At 46.3% G+C, this 23,881-nt stretch overlaps 1 protein-coding gene across 17 annotated transcripts in view; it reads left to right on the forward strand.

Annotated features, from left to right (window-relative positions):
• The window catches only part of FHOD3 (formin homology 2 domain containing 3), a 471,758-nt gene extending 452,828 nt beyond the window's left edge, over positions 1–18,930 (forward strand). For all 17 annotated transcript variants that reach the window (XM_045458615.1, XM_045458602.1, XM_045458603.1 and 14 more), the window contains 3 exons: positions 446–620; positions 7,607–7,768; positions 18,338–18,930. In XM_045458615.1, the coding sequence (XP_045314571.1) occupies positions 446–620; positions 7,607–7,768; positions 18,338–18,420 (420 nt within the window). In that variant the 3' untranslated portion in view covers positions 18,421–18,930. The remainder of the gene's footprint in view (positions 1–445; positions 621–7,606; positions 7,769–18,337) is intronic.
• Positions 18,931–23,881: the final 4,951 nt, after the last annotated feature.

Below are 23,881 nucleotides of genomic sequence, written 5' to 3' on the forward strand. Positions count from 1 at the left end.
TAGATAAGAAAATTTTAACTGCTTTCTGGTGGTAAATTAAAAAACAACTCGATAATGTGATTAACGGGGCATGTTTGAATTCTCACATCAGGGCTTTGGGGTTGGAAACAGATTTGGTTTCTGAGTGCTTCCCAGGGTTGATGTCAGTCGTCCCTAGCAGGCAGCTACCGAGGGAATCTGCAGTGGGCCGGGAGAGCCTGGAGAGGGGAGGGCCGGGTGTGGTCCTTCTGGGACCATGGCTTTTCTTTCTGGTCAGAGAACTTGCGGCATACATGGATGGGTGTCATTGGCTCATTGACAACCTCAGTGACTGCCCTAGCGAATGCATCTGCAGAATGCACACAAACAACGAAGAGGGAGGTTCTCCTCAACGAAACGTTTTGTGGGCTTGAGTTGGTGTTTTGGGGAGTCACCTCACCCCCTCACCCCTACTTTGGTCTCGTAGTCCGGCAAGTTCTCCAGCAGCTCTCCGGCGCCTCTGAGCCAGCCACAGGGCCTGAGCTACGCGGAGGACGCCACGGAGCACGAGAACATGAAGGCCGTGCTGAAGACCTCGTCGCCCGCCATGGAGGACGCCACCCCGGTGCTGGGTGTCCGCACACGCAGCCGAGCGAGCCGAGGTAACTCCTGGGCCGGGGGCAGTTGAGGGGGGCTTCCCCAGATGACCACCCGTGGGGACCCGGTTCCCAGCACGAGGGTACAGGTTACTGGGCCCAGGAAGTATCTGCTCAGGGCCTCCGACTCCCCGGGACCTCCAGTGCTGACCACACACGTTCCTGCACGCACACGTTTGTGACCCACTGTAGTGCTTCATCTCAAAGACCAATCCTCCCAGAGGTATAACTGAATTCACACAAGAGGAGTTATTATTATGAATGAATCCTTACGGGTTAAAGTGGGGGGGGGGGGCAGGAAACTACCAAATGCAGCCAGCGGAGTATTTGGTAAATGAGGTTTTCTCTAGGACACGGCCAAGTGTACCCATTGGTGTGCTGTCTGTGGCGCCTGAAGGCAGCCGTGGCCTGGCTGAGTGGTGGTGGGAGAGACTGTGAGGACCCTACAGCCTAAAGTTTTCATGAGCTGGCCCGTGTAGAAGAAGCGTGCTGGCCCCCAGATGAAAGCACTACCCCTTTTTTGCCTTTTTAAATCTTTAGAGGCAATGAAGCGATGAAAACTGAAGATGGTAAAGACAGATAAGAGTTTCCAGATTCGTTCCATAACTTGGAAGGGATATTTTATTGTAATTAAGAATGAGGTGCATTTTTCGTCCGAGAATGTTTACTGGTGTCCCCTAGTCTAGTCTGACAACACGTGATCCCCTCCTCGCTTTCCTCACTGCCTGCAAGACGTGGCCCGCACTGTTCATGCTGTCGCTTCAGGCCCCTGTCGCTTCAGGCCCCTGGTCTCAGCTTGTCTTTCACACTTGGCACTCACTGGCCCTCCCACTGGGCACCACCCTTCTCTGCACCTGCATCTCCCTGAGCCCCCTCTGCTGTTCATGCTGTCCCCTTTTCCTCTGCCTGTACAGCCCCCCTTCACCTCCAGAATCCGCCGCCTCCTTCATCCTCCTCAACTCACTGGGCCCATCCTTCCTCCCATGTGCTCCTGAGCACCCCCCTTCAGGCTGCCTAAAGATTACAAACTTTATCACTAAAGAGAATGAGCTCCTGACGGACAGGCTGTCTCTCCTCTTGGTGTTTGCTTCGCACATACACTGCGAACAACTAACAGAAAGCATATCATTTATTGTCCAAACTGGGGTGCTCTAGCACCTGAGAGCAGTTCTAGTGGTAATTAGAGAGGGGCAAAAAATAGAACAGGCCAGGAAAACTGGGTTGTGGGTTGGCTTCCACATCACGGAAACTCGGTAAGGAAATGCGTGCATGCGATGCCCATCAGGCATCCTCCCAGACTCTGGAGGACATTGAGACTCACAGGATGACAGATGGCAGCTACAAAGTAGAGTTGTGAGCTGGATAAACCCCTGAGAAGGCCCTTCAGTGACTTCTAATTGGCTTTGTTGACTGACTAGTATTTTTGGAATTTTGCTGTTGTCAACTCTGTTAAATGTAAGAAAAAAATAGTAATGATAGTAACAAGAACTTTGACCTAAAAGATAAAGTAAATGCAGTTTCAAGTTTTCTTTAGAAGAAAATGGGTCACACATTACATTTAGTTTCTTGGAACTTCTTGTCAACCCAAGGACCATAAGCTGCCATCCAAGGAGGAGTCTTGAAAGGGCTTCCAGGCAGGGTTCCAGGTCCCTAAGGCATATGTGGGATTCCCTAGGGGAGCTGCACTTCAGGCTTTTTACAAAATTACCACATGTTTTTCTTACTTCATGTGAGTTCAATATCACTCTAGCTCCTTTGTCTGTTTCTTAATGTTGGACTTTGGTTTTTACCCTTTTTGCAGGGGTTTTACTTTGATATGCAGCTAAGAATATGCCAGAAAAAGGGCTGCCTCCCTCCACCCTTGCCCCAGTGGTATCCTGAGACACAGACAGCAAAGCAGGAAAGTCATATCTTCTACTACAACCTTGATTCCCAAACTATACCTCAAATGCTTCATATACTATGATTACATCAAAGAATCAAAGATTGGGTTCTCTGGGATTTGGTTTTTCCAAACCCCCTGACTTCTAGGTAGTCTTGGATGTGGAATTAGGAGAAAATAAATGAATATATGAATATTCTGCTGTAGCAATGAAAGGGCTGCCTTTTGGTAACCAACAGCAGAAAGACACAGCTGTGAACAACCACAGCCCTGAGCACTTTATGGGGTGTGTTCTGATTGTCTGATTTTCTATGAGGAAGGAGAGGTATCCTCCACTTGGCCAGTGCTATTTATAAAAGGCCCTCCATTTCTCAGAAAAGCCAAGTAGCGACACAGAGGAAGAATGTATATACAAGAAAGAATCTAAGAAGAGAGAAAAAAAGTGTTGAATGTGAGATGGTGAATAAGGTAGTAGCATTAGAGGCATAGCAGTAGAGACTATCATTCTCAATGCTGCTTTTATGAAGCGTAAAACAAGGATAAGAGTAAATAAAAAGGCTTTGCGGTGTGGTGGGGTGTGTGGAAGGGAATCACTCATACCTGTGGTACTCAAAACGACCTAAGACATCCCACGGATGAGTCTAGACTCTCTGGGCCCAGCAGCTCTTGCAGGCTTTGTGTCCTGGCCTGCACGTGGCCACCAGGAACATGAAGGGGAGTGTCAATGCCCGCATGGAGTTGACCACAGCCATCAGGGGTCTGGAGCCCTATACCTGGGTGGCTGCAAGGGTAGCTCGATGGAAGCCATCTGCGGAGATGGAGCCTAGTTTGTCTAATGGAACATAACAGGCTGCAAATTTTAAGAGAGAAAGAGATGAGAAAGGAAGACTGTTCAGTTTCTCTGCACATTCAGGGACTTCTTCCAGGTGGCACATAGTAGGGAGGGTCAGGGCACCACTCCTGCTGAGACAACTAGAATTTGTTTTAATACAGTGGCAGAAGCTTTCTTTTAAAAGATATCAGCAAACTGGTAAGGGAAAGAGGACTAGACAAACTAGAATTGTAGATGAGCTGAGAGCCCCTCCTTAGGACCATTTGCCAAATCTGGACACAGACCCGAGAACTGGGCCTACCGTGGGCAGAGAGACTCAAATAGTAGAGAGAAGTCAGCCAAATGTCTAATAGCTACGTGAGTTGGCATAACGGTTTGGAAATAGAGGGTCTCCAAACTCCAGGACTGTTTTCTCCATGAGACATTTGCTAAGTGCTGGGGCAGCATGATGAGGGGGAGGCTGGGTCAGAAAAGTTGAAGGAAATCTCCTGTAGCCTTGAAGGGCCAAGGAAACAAAGACGAGCTTGAGTAAGCACCTTCAACAAATACATACAGATATTTAAACACAGAGGTGGACTGATTCTTCACTAAAACTACAGTCTGGTCCCGACCTCATTCCATTCTTCACCATGTCTGCTTAACAGAAAAGAGCGAAGGCTGGGGGAAATAACATGTACTCCAGTGTCTGCATCCTTCTGTACACAAAGTCCAGTGCAGAGTCCAAATTACAAGCCAAGAGAATAAGAAAATGTGCCCGACAAGGAAAAGGAAACACTAGCAGCAGATCCACAGGTGATCCGGATGTTGAAATTTGCAGCCAGGGTTGAACCATTCCGAATGTTAAAGAACACAAAGGAAAATATAGACAAATTGATTAAAAGGTGGACACTTGCCACAGAAAATTGGAATTTATTTAAAAAAATAATCAAATGGACATTCAAGAACTGCAAAAGAAATGTCTGAAATAAAGAACTCGTTGAGTGAGTTGAAGAGCAGACTCATCCCAGCAAAAGAAAGGATTAATGACTTCACAGATGAGTTATTAGAAAATGTACAAAGTGAAGCATAGGAAAACAATGGGAAGAGCAGAACAAAATGTAAGAGGAATGAGGCACACAGTCCAATGGTGTAACCTATGTATAATGGGAACAGCAGGAAGAGATGGATAAAAAGCAATAATTGACAAGGTCATGGCTGAGAATTTCCCAGAGCTGATGATAGGTATCAGCCCCCATATTTAAGAAACTTAGCAAATTCAAGGAGAATAAATAAAGAGGAAAGCATATGTCATACAATGTAGGCAGACTGTGAGAAAACCAAAGATAAAGATAAACTCTTTTAAAAAACCAGAGGGAAAAGATAGATTACCTTCTAAAATACGACAGTCAGGATGAGGGCTCACTGTTAACAGAAGCCTTGGAAGTTAGAAGAAAGAGAAATGACATCTTCAAACCGCCAGAAAGAAAAGCTTTAAACCTATAAGTCTATATCCAGGGAAATTATTTCAGAAACAAAGGCAAACTTGTATCACACTCTATTTTGATGTAATTATTTCCCTTTTAGACTATTTCTTTAGGTTAGATTTTTAAGGGGAAAAATAAATTACAGTGTTACCTTTCAAACTACGCTTTACATTTTTTTTTTTTTAACTGAAGTATAGTTGATATACAGCATTACGTTAGTTTCAGGTGTACAACATTGTGATTCAGCAAGTCTAAATTATCAACTCACATGTTTTTAAAAATGAAGTCAAAGTGATACAGTGCTATCATAGTCTATAATACTTCATTCTTTCTATTTCGTCTCAGTATATAAATGTCTTGCTAACACTTGGGAGACTGTGGCGAGCCAGTGGCCCTTTGGGTCTGTAAAATGTATGGGCTGTGTTTCCCTGATGCTATGTGTGGGTCCAAGGGTTCCAGGAAAAAAAAATCCAACCTGTACATGACCAGGATAAATGCATATAAACAGCTCTCAGGCAGGCAAATAACCAAGGAGGGGTGGGGGTTAAAAAACAAAAAAAAGCAGGACGAGGACTGAGGTCATGAAAGAATGACATCATCACAAAACTGAGTCTGGCAATCCTGAACATATGGCAGCATGTTCCTTTGAAGCATCTCCTGACACATTACGGTGAAGGCAGCTCTCTGGGGATGTATAAGATGGGAAGAATAGGTAATTCTTGGTAGGAAGATCAGATGATGCCTTCATTTTCTGGCCCAGTGCTCTGAGAATATATTATGAGCAAATGCAGTTGATTGAAATTTGTGTGTTTTGGGAAGGGTAGTTTGGCATTTTAAAATGAGATGCAGAATTAGAAACCAGTAGGTAAAAGGGAAAACAGGAAATTGCTGGGCAAAACACAATTGCACTATCGATTGCTCTGCTCTGAGGAGGACCATTGTTCAGAAGCTCTGAAGGGTCCCAGTGTGACAGCTGTGCCCGTATGAGGCCTCTTGCCTCCAATTAGACCACCTGGACCATCCTGAGAATGCAGAAACATTCAGCAATTTCAAAAGTTCTTTTCTGAGAGGAACCTATTTTAAAGGGTTTAATGATGTTGAAAAATCTAGTCTTATGGGAGCAAGTAGACCAGGTGCCCTTGGGCATAAGCAGAGAAAGTACAATTTACTGTTTTCATACGTGCCAGTGCTATAGCTACGCTCCCATTCGTAAAATAAATGTTTAAAATAACATAGGCAACAACACAAACCTTGTCACCCGAAAACATATGGACCTATCTAACCACAGGTCTCAGATACGTGCAGGTGGTGGAGCCCCAGGAATCCTCCTCCTTTTGCAAAGTGTGAATTATTTATGTACGCACTTCAGCGATATGCATTTTACTGGCTGAAATTATAACTAAATTATAGCATATTACATATTTGCTGTAAAATTTCAACCACAAACACGTAGCCACAAAAATCACAGTCTACTCAACTGTGAGCAGCTATTCACAGCTATTGTCATCAGTATCCAAACGCCAAAAGTTTTAAAAAATTAGTATGGAAGTAGAACTCCAGAATTTAAGATATATATTTACTAACATTTTTTGCCTGTGGTTTAAGAAAAGCTGGCTTTTTTTCATCTTCAGCTGGACCTTAGGCTCTGAGTAGTGTTCCGTAGGCACAGAGGCTGAGAACACTCACCTACAGGCTTTTGAAGTCGTATGTTTATTACAAAGGGCAGTGTGTGTGGAGGAAACACAGTTTTGAACCCATTGCACATATTTCTTCTTACAGAAATGTATTTCCCATCTTAGAGAAGAGATTTCACAAGGAAGTTGATCTATCACAAAGGCATAGTTCTTGATATGTTAAAATAGCATTCATTTCTAACTGTTGAACATTGCTTGGTAGTGCATGTTTTCATGATGCTTTCTTCTTGCTTGTCTGTAGGCAGATGCTTTTATGCCAGACTTAGACCTGCTCTGCTTTAATATACAGTTGTTTATAAATGTGTTTACCTGGGCAAGGAGCAGAGAAAATTTTATGTCAGTTCCCCCTTTGTTAGTTGAAGAATGTTATTCTGTTATGATTTTTTTACTGTTTATTTATTTTTGAGAGAGAGAGAGAGAGAGAGAGAGAGAGAGAGAGAGAACGCAAGCTCAAGCAGGAGAGGGGCAGAGAGAGAGGGAGACACAGAATCCGAAGCAGGCTCCAGGTTCTGAGCTGTCAGCACAGAGCCCGACACGGGGCTCAAACTCACGAACGTCGAGATCATGACCTGAACTGATATCAGGGACTTAACCGACTGAGCCACCCAGGCACCCCTGTCCTATTATGATTTTTAAAGGTTAAGTAATCTGAAGATAGACTGCCACAAAACCCATTGATTTCTGTTTAACTGGAAGAGAAGTTAGGGGTAATTGACATTTACTAGGCATATACAGCCATGGATAGAGAGCTGAATTAACACAGAACTCCAGACATTAGTGGACATACATCACTGAGCATCTGTGATGCACTCTGTGGTGTGGTATCTGCCCTCCCATGATCCCGGGGCCTATTGGGTGGAGGCCTTCAGTAGCTGTTACAGGGTAGTATTAGGTAAGTGCTCTGAGGGGGAGTTCAGTGCCTGGGGGTGGGGGGTAGCAGTCACAGGTCACAGTGGTGCCCTTGCAGTGGGGTGGGGGGAGGGGGCGGGTGAGTGCCTGGGATCTGCTGCTGTGATCCATTGCTGACAGAGCTCCGTGCCTGGAAGAGTAGTGTTGGTATTTTCTCTCGTATGTTCCTTCTCTCTGAGTACATCTCTCTCTCTGGTTGTGTAATCTTTCAGGATCTGCTAGTTCGTGGACTATGGGAACGGATGACTCCCCTAACGTCACAGATGATGCGGCTGATGAGATCATGGATCGCATCGTCAAGTCGGCCACCCAGGTGCCCAGTCAGCGAGTGGTGCCTCGGGAGAGGAAGCGCTCCCGGGCCAACCGGAAATCTCGTAAGTGCTTTGGAGCTGGGGTGAGGGACTTACCTGCAGGTACCTGCCCTCCTGTATGCCCTGGGAAGGGCAGCCACTGTGAGGCTGGCTCCAGCCAGTTGTCGGACGATGCCTGGAGGGTCCACCCAAACTCATCGGCAAAAGGCTCCCTGCTCGACAATCAACGTTGCTGTCGTGGAGGAGGGGGGCTGCAGCCACACCTGTCTAGCATATTTGCCACTTCTGGGCGGGCCTCTCTCAATTCTCACTTTGCCCCCAGGAGTGTCCAAAAGACCCTGAAATATCTCTGGTGTGCAGGGGTGGTTGCAGGGGGGCCATTGCCAAGTTCTGCTGCAGATGCTTTGCTGAGGCCATATTTCTACATCGGGGGCCACTTTCTAGCTGAAAATGGTTCCCCTCGGAATTCACTGCTGCTCCCAAACATGTCAAAGGTGAACACCAGTGATTTTATGGGGAGTAGGGTGCTTAAAATACTTAATGTTAACCTAGGTTGACCAGCTTGTTTTTGTTACTAAATCAAAGGACCTGTTTTTCCCCTTTGTCTGAACCCACTGCCTACTTCTGCCCACAGAATGAAGGAGTGGGGCTGCCTCTGCACGCACCTCGCTAGCACTCAAAGGGGCTGCACTCCATAGAGAAACACAGTTCCTCTGCATCCTTTGATATGGGTCTGCATTAGCTGTGACCCTTGCATGTTTTAGGAGAGAGCTCAGCCCCCAAGATTGGGCTGGGGATGCTGGGTCACTCAGGAGACCTAGTCTCTGCCGTCTCTGCCTCCAGGAATAAGGGATGGTGACTAGGACAGGGATTTATGACCATCACAAGAAGGAAGCCTGGTTACGTCCGCCTGTACTGGCTCCAAAAAGTGAAAGGAGAGTGACTCCAGGTAGGCGGGAGTTCAGTAAGAATTCACAGTGTTTGGTGCCACCTTTGAGATTCACACAGGAGGTGATTGGGGTTTGAGCTGCAATGTCTGAGAGAGAGGGCTGGGGAAAGGAGGCCAGGCAAGGGAGCATCCTTACAGAGGTGAGCATTGTTGGGCCAGAGACCTCGGAAAAGGAAACTGCATGACCCAGTGGCCTGGCCAGTCCCCAGAAGCCCAGGGTACGTGTTCTGCCTCCAGGTTATATGTCTATATTGGCAAAGAGTGTAGGCCCTGCCCTCTGGTCTAGAGAGAACCAGATTCTTAGAGAGACACATAATGTCACTGGGAACAATAACACAGTCATAATTAATTTTCCTTTTCAATCTGGCCAGAGAGATATTTTGCCTGTTTTTGTGGCCGACGTAAACTCATTTCCTGTGGTATCGTTTCCATTCCAATCTTATGCAAAACAGCCGTATACTCTTTTTATTTAGCCAAACACATTTTATTCTGCAATGCAGTTACTACAACAAATACAAGACTGCATGTATGTAAGTGTTTGTCTGTGACGGGTTTAACTTATTAGTAATGGCACCATCAACAGAAATTTAAGATGGGGGAAAGTTATTTTGATAAACTCCAGCTTTCTTGCAAGAGGTTAAAGGAGTAAGAAAAAATCCAGTTTGCAAAATCGATGTGAGGTTTCCTGGTGTGGGCCTCCCTCTCAAACAACGCTGTATTTGATTTGATTGTTTAATGGTGGTGATGAGGCAAGTGGGTAATGAATAACCAGCGTATTTCTGCTATCAGTCATTTGGCTAAAGGCAATAATAGTCCAGCTGTTGCAGGAAACCAAACAGAATCCATCCCATAACCTAGAAATTTATGACCTGCAAGCCACTTGAGAATCCTCCAAGATAATTAAATGTCTGCTTTTGTGTTTGATGCTGGTGACTAGGGCCGCGCGCGCCAAAAGTCCTGCTAAAGCTTGAAATATGCAGCCAGTTGGGACACAGCGAGGGCATCTTAATTGATTCGCAGGTTCCCATGGCTCCGTGCTGCGTTTCCAGCCTGTGACAATCCAGTTGTCTTTAAGTAAACTGTTTTGAATTTCCAGTTGATTTCTAGCCTATGATATGATTGATCCAATGCACTTCCTGTGCTTGCCCCAGATTCTGGCCAAGATTCTCCGACTGGCTGGTGAATCAGACCAAGGGAGAACGTTCTGGGAGATTCTTGGTTTTTTCTTACTTTGGTTTCTCATTTCATCTTATTGGGGCATCTGTTTTGTCCCAGGGCGATTTGTTCTCTTCAGCCTCCTAAATGTTGGCCTTCCCAGGAAAATCCTGAAGCTGAATGGCATTTGAGATCTCCTTACTAGTGTCATTCTGTAGGGTGTGCCCTGGTGGCTGGTAAGGAGGGGATGGGGAGCTGCTCCCCACGTTCTTTTCTCTTGGACCTATCTTTGGAAGAAGGTCTCTGCCCAGCTGGCTGTCTGCATATGGCCACTAGCCCAGACTATCACAGAACAGAACTGGGGTGAGGGACTCATAGTCTGTTTTCTTTTCCCAGGGGAGCCGAGTCTTGTCATGGTTGAAAGGGGCTGGGTACCATTTTCCTGTTGAGCTTCCTTTTAAGGTGGGGGTCTGGGCCCCACCTGTGACATGACTATGAAGCCTGGGCACAGAGCGATATTTCTATAAAGATGTGATTACTTTGATATGACTCACAAATAACTGACCAATTTCTTAGCTAATTAAGATCTTAAGGCTGGTCACTCTTATAAGAATAGTTTCTCAGTGGAAAGAGCTGGAAGTCCAGTTCCAAGGGCTGCTGGGAAAGGAGCGCAGAAGTTTGATTTGATCTGACCCGCCTCCCCCCAACCACGACTGCCTCCTCATCATGTCATAAAGCTTCATCATCCCTCTCAAAGAGCATGTGACATATCTCACATTGATTTGATGTAACTAAAATCTTATTTCTTTTATAGAATTTTGTGGGATGTACCCACACTAATAGGGTACTAAATAAGGTACTAAATAGGATTTCATGGGAAATAAAATATCAAACCTGAAAAATTACTGAATTTGTTTTAGGGAAAACAAGAGACCTGCCTCACAAAATACTGGATCCAGCCCTGGATCTGATCAGTACAGAACTTAGTTCAGTTGTCTCTACATCTTCAAGGTGGCACTTGAAAATATCCAGCAATTTTCCCATTAAAGTCCCATTGAGAACAATTTCCCTGCATTTTGTTTAGTTTTTCCTTACTGACCATGAATCAATTTTATATTCTTTTAGAAGGCAAGATAACAATGGCAATAAAACGGAGGCTTTAGAACTAACGCTTTTGCAATACAGTCAAATAAGATGTTAGTGGGAAGGACCAAAATTTCTCAAACTTTTGTCTTTTCCAAAACGGCCTCATTCCTATTTACTCAGTGCCGAATTATTCTTAGAGCTCATTATGGATGGACTGAACTGACCTGCCTCTAAAGATAGCTGAGGGAGCCCACCCATGTGTCTGGGACATAGGTCAGGAGGATAACTAGAGGAAGTCCAAGAGAGGAACAAGGCCATGGCCCGGGCCAGAGGTCAAGACTCTGATGCAGCACGAAGCTCAGATAGAAGCCTCAGGTCAAAGAGGAAGATGCAGGGAGAGTTTGGAAATGTTTTATTGCATTGGCTCTCCAGCTGTTTCCTGTTCAGACAAATCACCCTCCCAAACTGGGAACCAGCACATTGGGAGAGAGGAGTCTGGCTCATGTGTCTTCCCCCAAGGCTGGGTGCCAGGCACCCATTTGGCTCAGAGTGGAGGTTCAAGAGGAGGGAGAATCAGTGAAAAGAGGATTCCGGGAATCTGTCTTGCCTGTGAGAGCTATTCTGAGAGCAGAGCAGAGGGTTTCTGTAAAGGGGCTTTGGAAAAATGCCAAGCACCTCCCCCACAAGAAGTTACTGTATTTCTTTGCTTTTGCTGCCCAGGCAGCAAAGGAGTTGGTTTCCATGTTTGGAATGCACACATTCATATGAGAGAGAAGGAGATGGGGGTCCCCTCGTAAATTACCTGGCCTCACCGAGCCTCAGTGTGCTGCTATCCACTGAGGCCAGAGGTGCCACCTCGCAGGATGTTGTGGGCATTAAGTGAGGTGCCTATGACAGGTTCCCACCACTCTCCCTCCCCAGCTCTGTCACGCTACCGCCAAGGGACCCCAGCCCGGTGGGAATATGAAGCTGCCTGCAGGTGCTTGGGCTGCTGTGCTGAAGTTTCAGGGGAGCCTGTGCACAGAAACCACACCTATCCAGCCGCTGCTCCGCTCCCATCACCCGTCTCACTCCCCTCCCACCACTGCCCACCTCACTTGGCCATCCAGGATTAGACCAGACTCCCCTTCACCTCCCTTTTTACCCCCAGGGGGCTCATTCAGTGGACTTATACCTGTGCACCGAAGGCTGGCTTGTCACCATGGTACTTGTCTGGTGCATCTCTGATGGAGAGCGGCTGTGCTGGGCTTCATCTGGAAAGGGGGGAGGCATTGTCCTGCCCATGAAATAATGCTGAGGACCCCAGAGTCTGTGAATCTTGAAGCCTCTTCTTTCTTGTCTGCAGAATCCCCCACGTTCATGCAGGCTGTCCCATAAACAATGGAGAGAACTTGTTTCCTGACTCCCTTCCCTTACCCATAGCACACAACATAGGAGACAGTCTGCTCTTACATCTGAACTGTGAATGCTTTCTGGTAAGGGCCTGACTAGGAGCAACAAAGTGTATTGGGGGGTACTGGATTCAAATGTAGCCACGGACTAGGCAGAGGTATTTCTGTGGAGCCAAGACTGTGACCAGACCAGTGGTTTTAGAGATCGCCTGCTGCCCTAAGTATTTCCAAGAACCATCTCCTCATGGGTGAACATACTTCTGGATTAGGCAGAACTCAGAGACTTCAACTCTGTTGTCCCAAAGGTCATCACTTCTTGAGGGCCTGCCTCTCCCTGTGTCTTAGTTAGGTGGCAGTGATTTAAGTCGGGACCTGGCTGGCCATTTTAATCTTCTGGGGAAGGAGGCGCCTGGGTGGCTCAGTTGGTTAAGCATCCGACTTCAGCTCAGGTCATGATCTCACAGCCCGTGAGTTCAAGCCCCGCATCGCGGGCTCTGTGCTGACAACTCAGAGCCTGTAGCCTGCTTCAGATTCTGTGTCTCCCTCTCTCTCTGCCCCTCCCCTGCTCATGCTCTGTCTGTGTCTCAAAAATAAATAAAAACATTTTAAAAAAATATTTTTAATCTTCTGGGGAAGATTAAAATGCAACATATGGGCCTTTCACTGACACTCCCATTCAGTGTATCTGGGCTGAGTCTAAAGTTGAGTTTAAATCAACCAGGTTTGGGAACCTTTAATTTTTGTTATTGTTGTTCTGGGTTTTATTTATTGATTTATTTACTTACTTATTTTGAAAGAATTTTAGAAAATAGAAAAGTTGCAAAAAAGAGGACATTTGCCTTCTTTCACCCGGCTTCGTCTAATGTTAACTAACACCTTGCACATCCTAGGACAATTTATTGGAACTAAGAAATTGACGTTGGTACAATACTATTAACTGAACTATAGGCTTGATTTGGATTTCAACAATATTTCCATTAATGTTCTCTTTCTGTCCCATTGTCTTACCCAGGCTGACCCATTGCATTGAGACATCATGCCCCTTCTGATGTGTGGAGGACATTTTATGACCTTCACACTTTTGAAAAGTACTGGTCAGTTATTGTGTAGAATTCCTGTCAATTTGGGAGATCTCTGCTTCTAATGGACAGATTTTATGTGGGGAAAAAAAAAGATGGAGGGTGGAAACAAGAACTCAGACGGCTAAATGATGGACATTGACAAAACAAAACAAACCAACCCACGGAAAGTCTAATATTAAATCCATAATGATAGAGCTTAAAACAGTTCCCTGTATTGATGTACAAAGAGGCATGACCGAACCCATCGTTTTGACTCCACTCAGCAGACAGATCACTCAAGGAACAAGGAGTGAGTAAATAGCAGTAGGCAAGTTACTTGCCAACCACAAGATACATTTAAGACCTCTTGAAGTTCTGTTATTAGTCCCTATAGTCCTAAGCACTCTATTGTCAGTATACTTGGTAGAAGATCTTTAGAAATATAGGGATTACAACAAAGCTAACTTATTTCCAAATTGTTTGGCATTACATACAGAGATAGAAAAACTGTCTGTCAGTAATCTAAAGGTAAAAGAATACTGGGGCACCTGTATGGCTCAGTCGGTTGAGCGTCCAACTTCAGCTCAGGTCATGACCTCACAGTTTGTGGGTTCGAGCCCCGCATCAGGCTCTGTGCTGACTACTTGCTCAGAGCCTGGATCCTGCTTCGGATTCTGAGTCTCCTTCGCTCTCTGCCCCTCCCCCCCCCACCCCACGCTTTGTCTCACTCTGTTTCTCAAAAATAAATACATGTAAAAAAAATTTTTTTTTAATAAAGGTAAAAGAATACAAATGGATTTCTGGCATATGGAAGCGAAACTCAGTGCATGTCCCATAAGATATGAAAAATTATCAGAATGTGTCCTGCTAGGCGTCAGCAGGGTACAGCTGACAGCTGTTTCTAGGGTGGGCTGCGTCTCAAGTGTCCTGGCTTAAATCCTTCTGCACTGCTTACTGTGTGCTCTTGGGCCAGGGACTTGATCTCTCTATGCCGTCTGCTCACTTGCTGGAACGGTAATAACAGGACACTTCTCACAGGGTTTCCATAGTGAATAAATGGAATAATCCAGGTTAACCCTCAGTAGATGCAGACTGCTATTATTCTGCAGGCTGTAGACCACTGTCATTTTCAGATTCAACTCATTTTTGCAAAGACTCACCCGAGAGCACTTTGTAGAATTAAAAGCTTTTTCTGTGCTGGGGGTGGGGAGAGAAAAGGAGCTTATGGTTTTTCCCTGGGTCCCCAGACGCCCTTGTGCTGCATGTTGACAGCGGAGGTACTCCTGTGTCTGATCCCACTGCTGTCACTGCCACATCGTGAGAGCTGTCACAAGTGCCTGGGGCAACGAGTGGCTGCTGGTGCCAGCAAAGTGACCCCTGCCGTCTATGGAAGAGCTGCAAGGCAGACAGGGATAAACATTTCCACGGTCTGTTCTCTGTTAAGCGGCTGCAGGGAGGGAAGGCAGTCACATGTGACAGGCTGGGGAGCAGTTACACTGCAGCCAGAGCGTTCAAGCGAGAAGTGGGAATGGGGGGGGGGGTGGAGAGGGGCCCAGACATTATCTTATCAGACATATGCCAGCCTGCCCCCAGCCTAGTACTTGAGAAACCCCCTATTTGAGAGAAGACTTGTTTCTATCGTACAGGTTCCATAACCTGCCAGTGCCTTTGCTGGTCCCCTCATTTTATGTCCTCTGTCCCTTTTTGCCTTCCAGAAACTTTCTGAGAGCCAACACCCTATCCAGACAAGGGTCTGCTACCCTGAGCATTTCTTCTCATACTATGTCCCTGTCAGCCCCCCGCCTCCCTGACTACAATATTGGCTCAGGGTAGAGGCTCAAGTAACATTTGCTGAAGGAAGGAAGGGAGGAAGGGAGAAAGGAAGGGAGGGAGGGAGGGAAGAAAGAAAGAAGGGAAGGGGAGGGGAAGGGAGGGGAGGGAGAGGGAAAGAAGGGAGGGAGGGAGGGAGGGAGGAGAAGGAAAGAAAGGAGGGAAGGAAGGAAAGACTGATGAACAGACAGAGAAATGGATACCCAAAAAGGTTCTTTCTATGGATAATTGGAATTGGAGCACAAAGCTGATTTCAACTGATTATCTTCATTTCACACCTCTCTTCAAGTGGTAATGTGAGTTAACTTTGACTTTTTTTTTTTTAATTTTTTTTTTCAACGTTTATTTATTTTTGGGACAGAGAGAGACAGAGCATGAACGGGGGAGGGGCAGAGAGAGAGGGAGACACAGAATCGGAAACAGGCTCCAGGCTCTGAGCCATCAGCCCAGAGCCCGACGCGGGGCTCGAACTCACGGACCGCGAGATCGTGACCTGGCTGAAGTCGGACGCTTAACCGACTGCGCCACCCAGGCGCCCGACTTTGACTTTTTAACAGAGGAAGGGTTCAGATTCTTAAGGTCTTTTGGGGTTAATCTATTTACTGTATTTATTATGAGGTGGTTTTATTTATTTTATGTTTATTAGAGAATTTATCTCAATTGTCATGAAGTCCCACAGAAAGTAGGATTCCATTAATGGGGCAGGTTTTTCTATGAATACCTTTCTAGGGACACAGCTGACAAGCAAATGGACCTAGCCGATACTGGCTTTTCTGAAACCACAGCAGAGAACACCTGAACCCAGGCAGAGGGGCCACGGGAGGGTCCCAGGGGGTCTGGCCCATAAAACCTGAGAGGAGGCTACCAGGCTAAGGGCGCACTCTGTACAGTCAGGCAGCGAGGCTAAGGTAGCATTTGTTCTAGTAAGCTTTGTTCTATTCCCTGAGCCTGTCTCAGAGAGGCTGGTCCAATGCCCATATCAATTAGGAGATCACTGCACACCCTGTAAGGTGCCAAGGTCCTTATTCAAGTATTTACATGAACCGAACTGAACGCCGCAGTTATAGACTAAAGCAAATGCGTGAACACATGTTAGGGGGGCATCTCTAAATGCCCATCAGTTCGTGAAGCTTCTGTTGTCATTTGGCCAAGCACGCATACCTCAAGGCTCAAAGATTACAGTTCATAGACACATGTCCTCGCCACCTCTGCGACTAATGAAATTTAAGATGCCCTGCTAGTGCAGCCTGGACTTCTTCAAGGCAGAATTTTGTGTTTTGGAAGAGAGGTCTTAGCAGTCCTTGTCAAGAATGAGAAATATTTTATCTTCTTTTCTGCCTTATTAAAATTATCTTTCTTTGACAAACACTTGAAGGAGTGTTTAAAGAACATAAAAGGTTATTACAAACTTGTATTTTTATTGCTGCCCCATAGAACAAATTCCATTACTCAGTTAAACGCAATCTGCCTCCAGCCAAGGCTCTGGAGCCAAACATTTTGTCTGGACGAGTTAGACAGTCTGGAGCCCAAGGGGCCAAGGGTGGGGGGGAGGGTGAGCCCGTGCAGGAGCGGCTGTAGATGGATGGCTCAGGAGCCCAGAGCTCGGCTTGGAAATACAGTAGTGTGGGGGTGGCATGATTTGAGGGCAACTTTAGGCACAGATCTTTGTGTCTCTATTTGTGTTCAATCCATGCTTGATGTCTCTGAGTCTTCTGTTGGTGTTCCGGTTCTTGAAGTGCTGGGAACACAGTAGGTTTTCTATGAAGTATCTGTTGATTGACTAATTGATGGGTTCGGTGTTGGCTCCTGTTGAAAGTGCTGATTCCTGGGAGAGAAGAAACCATTTGTTAATAGGTACTTAGACCCTGTACGTTCTACCAGATCTTTTCAGATCCTTTGTACACGGGCTAAGCGGGCTTTTGCTTAGGGGAGGTTGGGAAGGCACTGGAATATGGGGTGTTGCTGGCAGGAACATGAGCTGTGATCCTGTTGTCTGCATCCTCTGAGGCCCCCCCGCCGAGGGGGAGGCTATAGGCCCCCCAGTCACAGGGGGCGCGGGGAATTGGGTCTGGCACTGGATGATGGGGAGGCATGAAGGGTGAGCTTTAGCTTCTCTGCATTCTGATCAAGGGTCTGCCGTGTTCACCTCAGGTCCTCTGGTTGATTTAGGATTGAGGTAGATCCATAACACATCTCTTCTGAAAATAGAGCAAATACCCCAAACTCCGCATGACCTTTTGTAGAGAGTAGGCCAAATACAACTGAGAAATCAAGGGAAATGTAATTAGGCAACCTTTCAAATGAAAGGACTTGTCTTGGAAGGGGCGGCTGCCTCCCCAGTCACCCTTATCCAGCCTTTATTTTGATGTCAAAATTGATCAACACTAAACAATGGTAAAACCCAGCGTGCCAAGCTAAGCACAAGCAGTTCTTGGTTAGATGTGAGCATTCCTCCACCTGCCAGTTGTAAGCCCCAGAGAAGAGGGTCACTGGTCCTTCCTGAGCCTTGTGTGTTTCATAGAGAACATTTAACAAATCCAGCCAGAAGTTCGGCAGTTTGCTCCTTGATGTCCAGTCCATAAGGAGTCAATGGTTATTGTCTCCAGAGGCCCCTTGATGAGTTGAGACTAAGACCCACAACGCTCATGGGGAGACTCCTCCTGACTGCTGCCCTTGCCTGGTTCTGTTAACACCTTGCTCTGTGGGGCCGGGTCATCATTGCTCATCCTGTAGATCTGTGGGGTTATCTTATCTAGCATTTGCAATCTTTGGAACTTGCGTTTTCCTATGCTCTGTAGTGACTGTTCCAGTTCTGATCCACTCCTTACACTGGTCCACATGCCGTCTGTACTTGACTATTGCACCCGTTTCTCAGAAGCCTTGTAAGGGTGGGCCTCCCTTCTTCCTTCTTACAAGGTCAATCCCTCCACTTGGCTCTTCAAGCCAGCCTCTTGCAGCCCCCAAATTTGTTCTGCCCTATGGACAGATGGCCGGGCGCTTCCGCAGAAGCAGGATGCGGCTGAGCATCTGTGAGCCCCGTGACGACCCTGGGAATCCTTGGGGGTGGCGGGTAAGGTGTGGGGCAGACGGACTACCATGTGTTGGCTGCTAACACCCCCCTGTCTTCTCATTCCTTTGTGACCTGCGGATGCTGCTGAAGTGCGAAGGACCCTCAAGAGCGGCCTGACTCCAGAAGAAGCCCGAGCTCTGGGCCTGGTTGGCACCGCAGAGTTGCAGCTGTGACACCTGTGGGCGCCCTAAGAAGTGTGTCCAAGATTGTGCAAACTCCTGCTGGACGGAACCCCTCCAGATGAGGGAGGGGAAGAGACTCAACGTTAACATCCGAAGGTTCTGAAGGGGAGTGTCCACATTTCTAATGTCCGCGCATGGCCCGCTGGGCATAGATGGGGCTCTCTCGGAGTCTCTCGCACACACTTCCTTCGTTGTGTCGGCTGTGTTTCTCTGGTTTCCTTGACACCTGGTTTAGTAGTTCCAAAGCGTGACACCTTTTCTGTGCAAGGAGCAGATCACTTCTGTCACGGTTACTGTGGTCCTGTGAGGCAGTTTGATTAGAGTCACAGACGGGGTCTCTCCACAACACCAAAATATCCAGATGTAAACTCCAAAATCGTACACAAAAAGAAAGCACAGATTGTTTACCAGTTGTGGATTTTAGATGTACTAAATGTTTATACAAATTCATAAATGTACACCGTGTTTCAAATACTAAATAAATAGAGTTTAATGCCGTAACTGGAAACTTTTCTTCTCTCGGGTGTAAGGGCCTGACACAGCTCCACAGATGCACTTCCTTCTCGATCAGCCAAACCTTTTCTCAGGTTCATCAGAAGGACCCTGGCGTGGAACGGCCTCCGGGCCCTTTGGCTTTCTTGTTGTCGTCTGTTTTTTTGTGTGTGTTAGTAGAGTGAGAAGTGCCCAGCAATGTGCTCTCTGTAACTCCTTATTAATTAGGCATCAGTATTTGTCGTGCGACATGTTAGCAATGACCTCATAGAGATCACCTTATCCGCGAGCTTTGCTTTGGTCCAACCTGGTGTTGAAGCAAAAATTAGGGTAGTATTTACAAACTGAACTATTCTGCCACTCTCTCCCTTGCTTCATGTGTAAAAATTCATTTTCTCAAAAAACAAGTCCCCAAAACAAAAGGGAAATTTAAAATTTTGTCTACAGAGTACCTCGGAGGGACAAATGCAGTTCCTGGCAATCGGGTACAGGTCATTAGAAGCTAAGGCATCCAGTGGGACAGGCATTGCCCACGAGGGGCTCTGAGTGACTGCAAGGCGTGTTGAGGTGGCTGGTGCCCAGGTGGTGGCCGAGCCTCCACAGGGACCCTGCAGCCCGGTGTCGCACGGTTCCCTGTGAAGAATGTCTCTGGAAAGAGGGAAAAGATAAACCGCTGCAGCAGGTATTTGGGGGCCAAAAGATCAAGCCATTAATTCCATCTTTGCCTCACTTTGAAAACCTCTATGACTCTGTGTTCCTGTGTTCCTATGCGGTTGTGTTGTCTGAAGAGCTAAAGATAAGCTATTCACCCCACAGGCCTCTGTGTCCTCCCTCTTCTGTACCCCCCACTCTACTGGGAGACAGCATGCTCCTTCAAGCCCGTATTGGTCAGATAATAGGTGATGAATGTGAGCACCCCAGCAAAGCCTGGCATCTGCCAAGAGCAGGTCTGTATATTACAGACAGTTGAGTTTAATCACTTTATTGAAAAGGATACATAGGGTATTGATGTTTATTTTCTTATGGTTCTAAATAACGTGTAGTAATCTGATACGATTTCATAGTTTGTCAGAGCATTTGCCTGTTACCTCAGCACTGAATACAAAGGATATGTGTATCACTGGGGATGGGGAAGTGCAAACAAAGAGAAGATGCATCCTTGCTGCACCCTGTGGTGAACAGATACCTCGCGTCCTTCCAGGGGACCTTGGCCTTCTGCCGGAGTTATTGCTTTGGAATAAAAGGTCACATTTAGAAGGAGGTGAGTGAATAAATCTGAAGGTAGTTTTATTTTAGGAATTAAAAAATTCTCAGAGGAAGCAACCAAGGTCAACTAACTTCTGGGTTACAGCCAGGTAGAGAGAGTCTCATTTTATTGAGAACTTGGTTTAGTAGTTTTTAGTGAAATTGGGGGGTTATTCCTGTTGTTCAGTTCCTCCCTCCTTGTTGCCATTTAGTCTGGCTGCTTCTGTTAGTATGTGCGTGTGTTTAAATTTTTTAATGTTTGTTTTCTTTTTCTTTTTTTTTTTTGAAATGTTTATTTTTGAGTGAGAGGGAGACACGGTGCGAGCAGGGGAGGGGCAGAGAGAGAGAGAGGGAGACACGGAATCCGAAGCAGTCTCCAGGGTCTGAGCTGTCAGCACAGAGCCGGCCCTATGTGGGGCTTGAACTCACAAATGGCAAGATCATGACCTGAGCCGAAGTCGATGCTTGACCTACCGAGCCACCCAGGCCCCCCCCCGTGTTTATTTTTATTTATTTATTTTTTATTTTTTTTATTAAAAAAAATTTTTTTTAACGTTTATTTATTTTTTTTTTTTAAATTTTTTTTTTTTTCAACGTTTATTTATTTTTGGGACAGAGAGAGACAGAGCATGAACGGGGGAGGGGCAGAGAGAGAGGGAGACACAGAATTGGAAACAGGCTCCAGGCTCTGAGCCATCAGCCCAGAGCCCGACGCGGGGCTCGAACTCACGGGCTGCGAGATCGTGACCTGGCTGAAGTCGGACGCTTAACCGACTGCGCCACCCAGGCGCCCCACGTTTATTTATTTTTGAGACAGAGAGAGACAGAGCATGAACGGGGGAGGGGCAGAGACAGAGGGAGACACAGAATCGGAAGCAGGCTCCAGGCTCTGAGCCATCAGCCCATAGCCCAACGCGGGGCTCGAACTCACGGACTGCAAGATTGTGACCTGAGCTGAAGTTGGACGATTAACCGACTGAGCCACCCAGGCGCCCCTATTTTTATTTTTGAGAGAGAGAGAGAGAGAGAGAGAGAGAGAGAGAGAGAACGAGAATGAGAACAAGCAGGGGAGGGGCAGAGAGAGAGAGGGAGACATGGAATCCAAAGCGGGTTCTGTGCTGTCAGCACAGAGCCCGACTCGAGACTTGATCTCATGAACCAGGAGATTGTGACCTGAGCCAAAGTTGGACTCAACCTACTGAGCCACCCAGGTGCCACTCTGTTAGTGTTTTTTTTTGTTTTTTTTTTTTTTTTTTTTTTTTTTTAATTCAGGAGGTTCAGGTATCTGAAAGGTCTTTGAGGAGCAGAATGAATGGTACCTTACCCTTGGGAGATGCTTTGCTACCCTTGCTGGTCATCACTATAGATATTATTGTGTATATTTCTTAATTTAAGTTGAAGTTACAGAACTGCCAGTAAATGAGGGTGAACTCTTTTAAAGATGCCTGAGGTTTGGTTTCTTTGGAATCATAAGGGTTTTTTTTTTTTTTTTTTTTTTTTTTTCTATTTTAAAAATAACTTACTGAGGGATTTGGGGATGGAAGGGAGGATGCACAGGGCCCAGGAGGGCTGAAGACCCAGTTTTGTTTTCTCCCAAGTCCATCACTGAACACAGTACAGGAAGGAATAGCAGGGAGGAGAGTTAGGAAAGCTGGTTTCTGAGCTCCTAACCTGTGAGTGGCTGTGTCATTGTCCACTGCTCCCAAATCCACCGTTTCTGTGCTCATGTCCCTGAGATAGTGTGTCACCAAATACCACTATAGTAGGCTAAATAATGGCCACCCAAAGAGAACAGGTCCTGATCACAGGAACCTGTAAATGTTACAAGGAAGGGTCTTTGCAGAGGTGAATAAAGTAAGGATCCAGATAGGGAGAGATGATCCTGGGTTATCTAGGCATACCCTAAACCTAATCACACATGTCCTCATAAGAGAGAGGTAGAGGGGCTTTCATATGCGCAACAGAGGGGCAGGTACTATGAAGACAGAGGCAGAGATTGGAGTGATGCGGGCACATACTAAGGAATGCCAGCAGCCACCAGAAACAGAGGCCAGGAACAAATTCTCCACCCGAGCCTCTGCAGAGAGCGTGGTGCTGTTGACACCTTGGTTTTGGCTCTGTAAAACGCATGCTGAACTTTTGGCCTTTAGAACTGTAAGAGAATAAATTCCTTTTGTTTTAATGCACCAAGTGGGTGGGAATTTGTTATGGCAGCTTTAGAAAATTTATACAACCATCTATCACAAATAGGCACTGAGGGCTTATTATAGAGGTAACCCTGTGCCAGGAGCTGGGGATTCAGCTGGGAAAAGGAGAGTCATGATCCCTCCCCTTAGGGCCACGAGAGGTAGTCATCAACTAAAATGAAAATTTGGTTTAATCTGCAGCTGTTTATACATTTTGCCAGAGAGGTAACTAAAAATAAAAACACCCAATTGCCTCAGAGAAATGATGGAAGATCTTTGCAAGTGCAGTTAGGGTGCTTGATATTAAAATGCCCCATCAGTTCTGTCACAAAAGGTAGTTTATTTGGTAGAAAAAAATTCTGTTGCTAGGCAATTATGGGGGATGGACTTTCTGCATGATTTTTACAAGAGCTAAAATATTGACGGCATCTGTGTGGGTACCCATTGTGTATTTTCTTACCTAGGATCCACGTAGCCATTCTGCATTTTCATCTTACATACAAGCGAGGATGAGGGAGGCTGAACGACTTTCCCAGGGCGAAAGAGAGGAAGTGATATTTGCTGGCTTGTCACTTTTTGCTAGTTCTGGTTTTGTTCTTCTAGAATCCTTAAGAAGGCCTGGTAATTGGATATCAGTAACTCTGCTTCTGGCCCAAACCTGTGGCACAGACTGAACAGGGGTGCGGCACATGGGTGGAGGGCAGTCGTCCCCACCTTGACTAAGCCCAAACCCTGGCAGCCAGGTTGTGTACAGGTGGTGGTGGCACCATCTAACCTCCTTTTGATAAAGGTTCGTAATCCTGCACAAATTTCGCATTGATAATTGATAATCCATTCACCTCACCCCTGCCCATCCATCCATGTACATCTAGTAGAAGTAGGAAAGGTTCAGGAGCTCCAAAGCATCATCTTTTGAGATTTTATGATAGAATGATTCCCACTCCGGTGAAAGCACATGGTGAGAGTTTATTCAGATTGCTGCTACTCAACCAAGTGAGGCCCAAGCCACTTCTATTCTCTTAATAAGCACTATTGAATTATTGCCCTTAAAAAGAGTATTTAGATGATCCACCTGAAGAAGTACCAATTTATGATTTTGTAGTTCAAACACCATTTTCAGTTGCTGACTTAGTGGAAATTGGTCCTAACTACTGGATTAGTAACAATGATTTGCTTCCAAAACGTCCTGTAATTTAGAAGTGGAGCATTCCATGTACAGGAAAATCAAATCGGCTGGATAATTAGAGCAGCTGAGAATGAGAAACAGCACATCCTGGCCATCAGTGGGGAAGGACTCTGACCAGCGGTTCATCAGGATCACGTAGGACCCGCATGTGCCGGGCCCACTGCACCTCCAGGGCTCGGTGCGCCAGGCTCCCTGCTTGTGGCTGGTGGGGCAGGAAGAGCTTTGCATGTACCACTCACCAAGTCTGCAGACACTCACCTCCTCATCTCCCATTACAGGGGCTAGACAGCTGGGGTCTACTTGACACATTTTCTTCTATTCATTTTGAAATAATCTAAAAGTT

This window comes from Leopardus geoffroyi, chromosome D3, assembly GCF_018350155.1.
Source record: "Leopardus geoffroyi isolate Oge1 chromosome D3, O.geoffroyi_Oge1_pat1.0, whole genome shotgun sequence".
Taxonomy (NCBI): Eukaryota; Metazoa; Chordata; class Mammalia; order Carnivora; family Felidae; genus Leopardus; species Leopardus geoffroyi.